Source organism: Anomalospiza imberbis, chromosome 7 (assembly GCF_031753505.1).
Source record: "Anomalospiza imberbis isolate Cuckoo-Finch-1a 21T00152 chromosome 7, ASM3175350v1, whole genome shotgun sequence".
Taxonomy (NCBI): Eukaryota; Metazoa; Chordata; class Aves; order Passeriformes; family Viduidae; genus Anomalospiza; species Anomalospiza imberbis.
This window is the reverse complement of record NC_089687.1, coordinates 25036338-25047876: the sequence shown is the minus strand read 5'-3', so window position 1 is coordinate 25047876 and position 11539 is coordinate 25036338. Positions and strand designations below refer to the sequence as shown.

The following is an 11539-nucleotide window of genomic DNA, read 5'->3' as shown; positions in this document are numbered from 1 at the left end:
AGAAAAGTGTCACCATCACAGCAAGACATGGAGGACAAGAAGAAGGAGAAGAAGGTCAAGACATGCCCAAATCCCTCCATCTTGTCCCCTTGAACCCCATTCTAAAAAGCCCCAAAATTCTACTTTTTCACCCTGTGTTAATTTAACTACCACACTATTCAAACCCTCAAACAAAGTTGTCAGTTTTTCCCACAGGCTAAAATTGAAGCCACAGGTATTTTTGACTTCATGCCAATGTCTCCAAGCCCCCTGCCAGGGTCTCGAGACAGCCAGGGCAGCCAGAGGGATGTCCTGGGTTCTGATACCAGATAACACAAAGTTCCTCATAGTGTCCAAAACAGATCCTGCAGATGCCTGAGAACTTGCATATCCAATTTACAATGCTGAGAATGAAGAATCCTCTCACACCCCAAAAACCAGACACTTACAGGAAAAAAATTTGAGTGGTCTTTAGTTGCTCATAAGTCGACCCAGATTTTTGAAAGAGCTCTGATACAACCTAGGTTCCAGAAGACATGCATGAATTTTCAGGAGGACTCAGGAGAATACATTCTGAATTCTCAAATTCAAAAATAAAAATCTTCTCAAAATCTGAGCTCTCTGCTTCTAATGCTTCATATATGACTTTGCATTCCCTTGATGCAGAAGGCAAACAAAAAAGAAATGGGGCTGTTCATGATGAAAACATCTTTCTTCTTCTCCCACTTGTCTTGATTTTGTCTTCAGGTTGTTTGCTTTTTCTGTCTGTGGAGTTGCTGGGTCATGACTGCAGATGGCCTTATGAATATTTACAAAGTGTCCAGCCTAAGGACTTACATGTTGAAGGTTTACTAGTTTTCTATTAGCTTGATTTGTCCTGGCAGATCATTTGCTCCATAGTGTAATAGCTTGGATGCCTTCTAACTGACCTTTTCCTCTTTCTTTTAAGCATGTGTTTTGAACTTCAAACTGTGTCTTACAGAGAAAAAAAGATTATTTTTTACACTTTGACAGGTTTAACATCAACAATTGGAGGCTTACATGTACAGGGAAGAAAATTAAGGGTTAAATCTAAGGTAGTAGTTATTGGAAAAGATCAGAAGTTCTGCTTCTTCCAGCAGCTGAGCAAAACCACAAGTGTTAGAAAGAAACCAGCTCTGAGGTCTGATGCCATCTTTCCGTCTTATCCACTGACAACCCTCAACACAAGCTGGGCCTCATTTTCAGCCATCATGGAGAAAAATTCTTTTTTTACTTCCCCCCTTCCACCCCCCCTTTTTATATTGGTTTGTTGGTCTGGATTTTCTTTTAGTAGATCAAAGTTTAGTTAATACTTGCTATGGTGTAGGTGTCTGTAATCAGTGACAACAAACACGATGAGAAAAAGAGAGGATGTCCTTCCATGCCCCCGAGCAAGTGTCTGCCTGGAAGCACACGAGGCTCCTGGTGGGATCAGGGCTGCCAGGACCGATAGGCGGTGTAGTCTCGTGTTGGTGCATAGGATGGGTAACCCTTGTTCTTCTGGTATGGTGGGTGCCGGGGAGTCATGTTCATGTAGTCACTCTGATGGTACATATGCTTTCTGGATTTCTGCTGTGGGAGAAGGACGAAGACAACTGTGAAAACTCTCATTTTAACTGCTGACAGTTTTGGCCCTATAGGTCTCTGTTCAGGGAAGCAGGCATATTTGTAAGGCAGCTTCAGGTTTAAATATATTGACAAAAGAATTAGAACACATGTTCTCATCAAATAATCTATGGAATTTGCCCAACCTGAAAGTAAGTCTCCAACTTATCTTGTGAGAGATTAACAGTGTTAGTTCTTCAGGTAAAGGAATGCTACACACCAAAGATACAAACTGATGCCTCTCACCATCCTCTTGACTCTCTCATCTGTGGAATGATTCAGCAGAAGCAACAGAGTCTGAGCTGTGAAGGATATCCTCATTTATTAGGAGGTAAAGAGAAATTAGCTTAACTCAGAATAAGAGCATGAAAAATCAGCCCAGACGATGGCTTTCCTACTATTTACAACAGTGAGACACAATGCATATGTTGTTCTGAACCTTCCTTCAAGGAATTAAAGAAACAGAGCTGATGTTAATCTTTTATGTCTCCTAATCTGGGCCTCAAAAATCTTATTTCCACTGTTGGATTCCTGCTTATAATGCCCCTGTGAGACAAGTGAAGGATCGTCTCTTTTAGAAATAAGAGTAGCAGAAGACAGGTGAAATAATTTGCCTAAAATCACAGAGGAAATATGTGGCTACAGCAGCATTTCAGCCTCTGACTGCTGCAGGCTGTGCAAACGTTTGGTGTTTTTTACATAGCTTAAGGCTTTATTGATCAGGGGTAAGTAAAGTGCTTCCATGCTTTTTTCTTAATACTGATCATATCCTCTTATGTAATCTCCTTTATACTGAAATTTCCTTTGCATGTACAGAAATAGTTGCATATGCTGCAGTATACATGCATATGATGCTGTGGAATTGGAGGAGGTTTGCATTAGAAAATCTGATGGCTGAATTATGTTGTATGTGCAGAGTGGGGCAGTTACTATGAAATATTTTAAGCTTTTTGATATTAATGTTATATATATGCAAAGGGTTGAATGTAAGTTACATACTGCTTAAGCCATGTAATGCAGTCAATGCATGTAAAGCATTAGATACAAAGCTTTATCTCTGTGTTCATCTCCATAATACAGGATTTCTAATTCACCTAGGAGGTAGTTTTGCAAGGGAGAAAGACATTTTGCTAGCATGAGTGATTGTTGGGCTGTTACAGGATGAAAAACTGCTACTTTTGCAATGGAAAGCAGTTTTCCTTCAGGGAAGGCAGAACTGTATGAAAATAGACAAATCTTTAGCTGCTCACAGGAACTGATCAGGCTTGCCATGTCTGTCAAGTACCACAATTAGGACCTTTTTTTACAATTCACAATGTCTTCTAGGCAGCTGTATTTACAGTCAACAACACTCTAAATATATACACAGTTAGAATACATATTTTCTGAAGAATACTACCAGGAGTAACAATAGCAGGTAAAAAATGATGCAGCAAACAGCACACATGGCAACACAGCCTTGTCACCCTTGCTGGGGGCAGACATGTTAGTGGCAAAGTGTGAAGCCATTAGGTAGCAAATGAATATAGCACAGAGAAAATGGTTCAGATTGTAAATGATGGATTTGAAGCTATAGCATCTCATCTGCGGCACAGCCACAGCAGCGCAGCACTGTAACACCAGCAGGAGCTCGAGTAATCCTCTCAACTCTCCTCAGTCAGCCTCTACAACAGGGCACAAAGAAGAACCACTTAACTGGCCTTTTCGTTTTCCTGCGGCAGTGCCCCCTTTGATTGTTTTCCATTAGAAATAGCCACAGATTGAGAGAGTGTCCTTTTGTGAAACACTTAGCAGATCTTAAGCTTCAGCTAGCAGTGACAGTGGCTTTCTGTATACATGCAACATTTAACCTGGAAGGGACTCCGGACCCTTTATATAGGCTACCTCGTAACTGTTGGGTTAAAAATTGCTATTTAACAACAAAAATAGGAAAGTCAGAGTGCAAGGAACTGAGTTCCCTATGTTCAGAAGTAATGGAGTCACATGGAGTAAGTAGTGTAAATTGGCTCTGGAGATCACAGTCCTAAGACTTGTCAAGGAAAATATCCTTCCGCTGCCCCAGTATCATGCCAGGAGGAGAATTGGATGTGACTTGGGCCAATCAACTCTCCAGAGAGATTAGAAAGCAAAAATTATGAACCATAAGGCTGTCTCATCTTTCTTACTGTTGATGTACAGACAAGGGACTACTGAGATCCAGGTGCTCCTATTCCCTTGTAGTCAAGCTGCCAGAAATAGTGGTTGCTCAAGGGAATTGCTGGATAGGCACAAGACACCAGTGCAGATGGTCCTGGGCTGAGGACTCTCTATAGATTGTTTTATTGTAGGTGAGCTCCTGTCAGTATAGTCTCATAGGCTTTTGCCAGAAATGCTTGCTGTTCTAGATTTCCGTGACAGGTTCAGCTGTCAGAAGTGTACCACTATTGCTGGTGTGCAGGGCACTGCCAACACTGTGGCATTGCTATCTGCTGTAGGACCCTACTGCAGAGGCCTGGCTGCCCACCTAGAGAGCATCTGGTGATTCAGCTCTTTTGGGGTACACCATGGGTGTGCATACATAGCTGGGATGAAGAAACACTGTCATCCTGTACTGAAGGGTACAGACTATCAGTGAGTTAGTGGTAAACATGGCAAGTATAGGCCTGAGAAATGAACTACTAGAGCATACAAAGCAAAGGAAAATACACGTTTCTTACCCAATAGTTAATAAAAACTGCAGTTATTAGCATACTGTAGAGTGCAAGAATTCCAGTCACTGTTGCCAGAATCCACAAAGGAATTGCAGACTGAGGCTCTTGTATTTGGGTGAGTGTCTCTTTAAGGAAAGAGCAAAGAAAACTTTAGGTAAATGAAATTAAAAACATCAATCTTTGCTTATTTATTCCTTGTTCCAATGTGTCATTTTTATTAATCATCATTTTAAGATCTCTTCTTCAGGAAGTCCAGGGCAAGAATGTAGTTTTACCAGACAATCGAACTTTTCTTTTTAAGGAAACAAACTGCCTCCAGCCATTATGTAGGGAGTGTTTATGGGGAGGATATTGGCCTACAGAGGTTTCTCAGCTTACCTTTCACATGAATGACAGTCCCGTTGCTCTTCTCATTGTAGACGTATGGGGGTGGATACATGACCTCAATTTTGCAGAAGTAGATGTCAGTTTGGTTGGCATTCATGTTCCAAAGATTGAAGATGACTTTGTCTTTATCATGATCCCCCTGGCAGTTGAATCCTTTATTTGAATTGCTGCTAATTTTGGTTGTGTTCCATGAAATGAAGCAAACTTCAACTGAACTGTCCGTTCCTTTGTGTAGCGAAGCTCGAAATTCCTTCCCTGTCCCATTGTATGTATAGTTGCAAACTAGAGTTGCAGTTTGGTTAGCTACAATGAGCAAAGGATGCTGAGCCACTAAAATCTTGTTTTCTGGAAGGGAGGGGAGAAAGTGAGAAGAGCACTTGTTTATAAAATATAGTATGAGACTTCAGAACCCCACATCCTCCCATGCAACTCTTCTCCATATCTCCTCTCCCCTATGAGGGACACTCCCTACGAGGGAGTACAAAACCACCCAACTGCAGAAGCAGTTTCTCACGGGAGCTATTGTTGCAGCAATCCACCTGTATGAAAATAATTACACAGTCTCTAAGGGACACAATGAGATCAAGAGTGTTTTTCTTCAGAGTCAGAACACTAGCAGAGGCAGTGGCCCATGATTAAGATTTAACATCAGAGCTCAGAAGCCTGGTCTGCGTTTGTGTTCATGTGTGTATGCCTAAGGCCATCTAAGTCTATTCTTTATTTAGCCAGCAGTTTCCCAGGGAAAATTATGGAGTGAAAATACTATGAATTGACACTGCAGTCAGATAAGATAATATTATTTATATATTTTCTTTTAATTCAAGGACTCCTGAAGGTGTGGAGTTTGCAGGTGGATTTGCTGAACCATTTCAAGGGTTTGGACCTTGGGCAATGAACAATAAAAGCATGAACTGCTATCATCTTAATGTAAAATAAGTAATTTCTCTAGCCAGCAGCTGTAGTAGATTCTTAATCTCTCAAAGGACTCAGGAGCTGACTAATCTGACACTGCATTGGCACTTAGCACTTGAAGAGCCTGAAAAAAGCATGTCACATGAATGTATAATTGAATTTTAATTGACCTGACCGATACATAAACAGGAAATGTTTTCTGACAAGTAGACCTCTGTGCTATCATCTGCCAAACAATGAAACATAGCGAGGAGTATGCAGAAAGACAACTTCTTTCAAGAAAAGTCATCCTGTACAACTGAGGCCCTTCTTTTCAAATGATGACTCCTAAGTAAGAGGAAGGGAGTTGTGGCTCTTAAGCTAGAGACTTGCCAAAGCTTTTATATGACTGCTTAAGTCTGTATGTAAGCTCAGCTTATTTGAGGTCTGAATAGTTTTTTGCAGATCCCTGAGAATCACTGTGGCTGTTAGAATGACAAGTGTACCTCTTGTCCTCAAAATGTGGTGCAAACACAGATTCTTTCTACTTAATCCGTGTAGCGAGACTTCAAAAAGGCTAGTAAGAGAAATGAAGCGGAAGGAGGCTAGAACCAGAATGCCCACAAAAATTAGTGCTTAAAACTGTTTTTAACATTATTTAGGACTAAATTATGCTTACTGTATTCATGCCTGCACAAAAAGATGAAGTATCCCAGCCTCTTGAGCAGGATACTCCTTTGGGATGAATGTGGTCTCAGGAATAAAGTAAACACAAAGGATGCATGAGATGGCAAGGACTAGTGGTAGGGTGCGAGCAATAAAAACAACCTTTGGCTAGCAGGTTCTCCAGTTACCAGCAGAACTTGTGAAACTGCTGAAGTTGTTAATTCTCTCATTGAAAGTCTCATTTACCTGCCCTTGCTTCAAATGAGACAAGGATATGTGAGACAGGGAATGCTCTACTGCCTATCTTTAGCAAAGCAGGATTGTAGCCTATCCCCCTTGTGTCCCTCTGCTCAACATTGTTAGTGAGGGGGTGGAGGAGAGCTCATAACAGCTCTGAAATTCCATGTTCCAGGCAACAAAAACACTGTAAAACTTTGGATGAAGGATAACATTTCCAGGCTTTCCAGCAGAAACAGAAAAGGATCTTTGAATCCTAAGACAGAGTGGCTAAGTAAGAACAGAGAAGGCAAGTCTTTACTCAAGGTGGTGCCTGTGGTGACTTTTCATCAAAATGAAGACATTTCAGCAAAACAATTCAGTTTCCTTGAATCAGCATTTTCCAACAAAAGCTCTCACATAGGCTTATAAGGCATTCTAGTAAGGGGTGAGGTTTGGATTCCACTGCTTTAGACAAGGTATTTGATCATAATTTTGTTGGCCAGAAAACTGATCTTTGGCCTACATGGCAATTTGCAAGTCTGCAGTAAAATTTTTCCACCTCTAGTACAGCAGAATTCTGCGTATCTCACTTGAGACAGAGTTATTCTACTGCTTTGCAGTATTTGTGCACTACTACAACCCTGATTGTCACAGGGACTGAATACACCTTCAGGGGAGACCTTTTCTGTCTTAGAGTTGACAACCAAAATAGGGTCCCAGAACAGACAGAGGCATAACACCTCAAAAAGTGCTTGTGTGTTTTCATTGCAAGTACTTACAGAAAACTAATGGATATTTATTGCTCAGCCTGATCATATTTTCTCTGCAGCCAGAGGAAAGTCAGAGAATACTGAAAATCTCATCCCTCATCATGCCTTCAGATGTTATTTAGACTCTTTTGCAGACCCCAATGACTTACCCCTGTCTCTTTTGCTGTCATCAGCTAACCTGTATTCCTGCTGTTTAGAACTGTGCTTCATTCCTTGAACTCCACTGTTTAACTACAGCTCTGGACTATTTATGTCCCTGCCATGACACAGTGCTAATTGGCAACCAGTCTCTTTTGATACACCCACCTAAAATGATAAGTTACTTCAACTTATTTTCACCTCTTCTATTTATAATCCAATCTGTTTGCCTTGTCTTGTAGGCTAGGCTTGATAACCCAGCTCTGTGCTGCTGATGCTGGGATGGAGAATGGCTGAGCAATGGGAAAAGCTCATTTGTGGGTCATTAAATGAAGACAGCTCCTACACAATTGAAGCTATGCACCCAAATCCACTTTCACAAAGTGGCTCTGTTAGTTCAAATCTAAATTAAAGGAGATATTTTTGTTTTCATTTATAGGAAGAACTCATTAGCACCACATGAATTGGTTGGGCTGCAAGGCAAACTTACCCCACTGGCATGTTGGACAAGCCCTGCTGTCATCCTCTTCCTCTGGACTTGGAGGTTTTTTGAATTGAAGAAAGTCAGTCATACTAAAATGTGTGTTAGTTTCATGGGGATGACAGAGTAAGGCCTAACATCCCTCACTTCCCAGGTGATCTGAATAGGATTTGAGTACATTCTTAGTAGGATCTAGCCCATTCTGAGCAAACATGGGCTGAGGCTGCTTTTGCCTTCACAGAGACAGTTTTTTCCCAATAAGTGTCACTTTGGGTTTGTTAAATGGTGAAACTCTGAAACATTTAGTAGGTGTTTCCATTCCGTTAAGTAGGGTTATGATTGCCACTTCAGAGCTGTGTTCAGTTATGCTGTGTAGTAATAAATTTCTATATCTTGGCCTTACCCAGCCAGGAAAATATCAGTTATGAAAAATCATTGTTTACAGTTTCAAAAAGCAGTTACTTTTAAAATGTAAAATCATTTCACTCAGTGTGCACAGGCTGCAAGCCTTCTCAGGATCTTAGGATTTATATGCAATGGTGTGTAAGATCTCTGAATACTTGTTAAGCTTTTTATGGATTATTTCTAGTGTTGGACATTTCTTGTAAATACATATGAGGGGGTTTTGGATCATGAAACAAAATGCCATCCATCTATTAATATCTGTAAAATACTGACTCTCTGATCATCGAACCCAATGCAAGCAAAACTTCATTGAAGGTTTTTATTTTTTCTATTTGCCAAGAAAGTGAAATAGAGTTGACAAAGTATGGAAAATAACTATTTTGAGGTGTTGTTTTTTTTTTTTCACCAGAACTCTTCATGAATCATCATCAGCTATTGGAAAAAAATATTCTGCTAAAATATTTAGTACTCTTCTTCCTTTTTTATGCCAGCTGACTTCAAGAAGCTATTTTCCAGAGCAAGGTATCTAAAATAAGTTGACATTTCTGTAAGCACAGGAAAGAAATGGCCCACCTAACTTCCTGGGGGGATAGGGAAAAACCTAACTGAAAAAACTGAAAGGAATTTTTTTTAAGCCACAGGCAGAAAGGCACACAGGTATGTTATAAACAAAGCTATTTTGTTTTTGCTGCTGCTAGTTTGTTGTTCAATTATGTTTACTTGTTCTTTCCCAGGTACAAGGGTCCTTCTCTTTTAGTTTGGTTTGAGGCCAGCCAGCTGTGTGTCTGATGGGCAGTTGGGGGGATCCTCTCCTTCTGGCTCTTACAGACCTGCTTTCTGCTCAACTTTCCTGCTTTGCTGCGAGTACTGCAGGAGTGCTCCAGAAAACCCAGGTGACACTCTTGCTTTAGTCAAACCCAATGTGAGGTTTTTCTTGGCAGTTTGTGATTTGTTTTTTTTTAAACAAGAATTAGTTGATGTCATCCTACTCTTGGCTAACCTTGCCTCATCCATCTTTTGCATTCTGGTAATCTTGGTAGGTTAGATGTTGATTTTAACCCCCAGAGACCATAAGCCAGAAGGTTATGTGGATAGAAAAAAGATGAGGTCAGTTGCTGTACACTGGAGTGGGAACCTCCTTATATTACTTATTTCACAAAATACCAGACACTTGATCTAGCTGCCTCTCTGACAGTCCACAGCAAGGTAATTATTTAGGCAACAAAAGGGAGGAGGAGAAACTTTGTAAACGTTAGTGTTTCTGCAAAGGGGAAATTACTGAACTAGTACTTCAAGTCCCTTTATGTGATTTAAACTCAACCTGCAGCAGCCACTGGTATAGTCTAACAACAGGATGAATTCTGTGGATTTTCCTAAACCAAAATTCCTGAGGCTTATAGTGCACTTCATGGCTTGAGGAAGTCCTGCAGGGTTTTGACCTGCCTTAATGTTTTCCATGTACTAAGGAGCAATCATCTTGAAAATGAAGAGTGAAGAAAATAGATGGGGAAAGGATGAGAGCCCTGAGAAGCAAATGACATCATGTGCTTATCTTTAAGAAGTTGAACAATCTTGGTGAGTCTGTTGGAGAAATACAAGGTCTTCATGCAAAGTGGGTGTATATGTGTCTATAAAGCCAGGGCATAACGCCTGTGTCTGAGAACCACACACTGTAATTTATTTTGTTGCAATTCAAAAGCACTGCTTAAAAGCTGTTCACACCTCATGGATATGTGTTCAGAACTGTTAACCTACTACTGATACTTATCCCCTCCTAGAATTAGTGTCTTCTTTGACAATCCAGGGGCCTGCTGTGGAAGTAATTATGATATTGCAAACACATAATTATAAACATGGGAAAGGACAAAGAAGAAAAAAACCTATGATTTCTTAAAAAAATGTATATCAAGATGTCATGCAAGCTACAATTCCTTCACTGAGGAAAAGAACTACAGAAAAATAATGTAGAAATAAGAAAAAAATAGGTTCAATCGCATCTCTCATCTTTGTACTGGAAAGCAGATTTTTATTCCTATCTGTAACTTCCCTGGAAAATACAAAATGCTGATATTTGGAGAAGACACAATAACAGCAGTTCACAGCCAGCAGTCTGAAAAATTGTCTGTCCCAAGATTATCCTAGCAAAAGCCAGCACCCCTCAACTTGCTTTGCATTTTAATGTACCCATTGGAAAGATGTGTTAGGTCTGAAGATAGGAACACTGCATCAGCAAGCCAACACCAAGATAAATACCCTCAGCCACAACATCTGAAGTCAGGAAGATTCACTAAGACTCAGGATTTCAAAATCAGAAAAAGATTTTTTTTCCTGAAGATCTTCAGAAAGAAACCAGATGTCTAGTAAGTATCAGTAAACCACTAAACAATGCAAAAATCAGAAACTTGGTAAGTCCCATCCTTCAATCTTTGAGCTCAGTAAGCAACTCTGCTTTTGAGCATTTATTTGCTAATCCTGTGAGGATGTTGTTGCACTCAGCTCCGGAGCCCATGACACCAAGCCAGGCCATGGGGGAACCTAAAGCTTTACCAAGTAGATGTGGGGATGTGGACAGTTGCCCCAAGACAGGTGCTGGCACCAGGTCTGCTCAGATCTGCTGCCCCCAAGAAAAGGAGCTTGTGAGCAGAACTTGTAAAGCCCAGGGGTAGGTGAAACAAGCACCCCTCTATCTATGCATGCAATTTCCATATGGATCTAGACAGAAGGCAAATTAAAAGAAAGCTGTTGGGTCTCATCTTGGAGGGATACTTGTGGCAGGAGAAAAATTGGCCACTTGGTTATATCAAGTTGATCCATTTGCAGCATGCTGCCTCTCCCCTTTCCTAGAACTTCAAAGTGATTAAAAAATAGGGGGGAAGGATTGAAATGTGGGGGGTTTTTGTTACCTGTTACATCAGCAGTGGGGATGAAGAAGAGCACCACGAGGATCCCCAGGAGCATGGTGTTAATGGTGGGCCCACTGCCTTGTCTCCACCCCCTGCAGGTACTGCTGTGACTCCAAGGGCCCCACAGCACCAGCCTTCCTTCCCTGTGTGGCCAGGCTGCACCCTCTGGTGCTTACACAATTTCTCTCCTCTTTCCTCTGCAGCACGTGATACACTGCCAAGTAAAACTACTGTAACGGCAATGCTTGAACAGGAAGTTAAATTGTTTGATGATTTTAGTCTTAGGAAGTTGCCTCTGCAAAGCTCAGTAATGCTTGAAAGGTGCTGGAAGCCTTCATTTCAAGATAGGGACTGTCAGCCCTGTATTGCAAAGAGTGGTTATGT

The 11539-nt window shown here is 40.9% G+C and overlaps 1 protein-coding gene across 2 annotated transcripts; it reads right to left on the bottom strand.

The window, feature by feature from the left end:
* Positions 1 to 404: 404 nt before the first annotated feature.
* Positions 405 to 11339, bottom strand: CD28 (CD28 molecule). 2 transcript variants are annotated; one of them, XM_068196066.1, is made up of 4 exons: positions 11156 to 11339; positions 4674 to 5027; positions 4302 to 4420; positions 405 to 1569 (listed from the first exon to the last, which is right to left on the bottom strand). In XM_068196066.1, the coding sequence occupies exons 1-4, from the start codon at positions 11208 to 11210 to the stop codon at positions 1432 to 1434; spliced, it is 666 nt and encodes a 221-aa protein (XP_068052167.1). In that variant the 5' UTR covers positions 11211 to 11339; the 3' UTR covers positions 405 to 1431. The 2 variants fall into 2 exon arrangements, with proteins under 2 accessions (XP_068052167.1, XP_068052166.1); XM_068196065.1 differs by having other exon boundaries at positions 406 to 1572; positions 11156 to 11335.
* Positions 11340 to 11539: the final 200 nt, after the last annotated feature.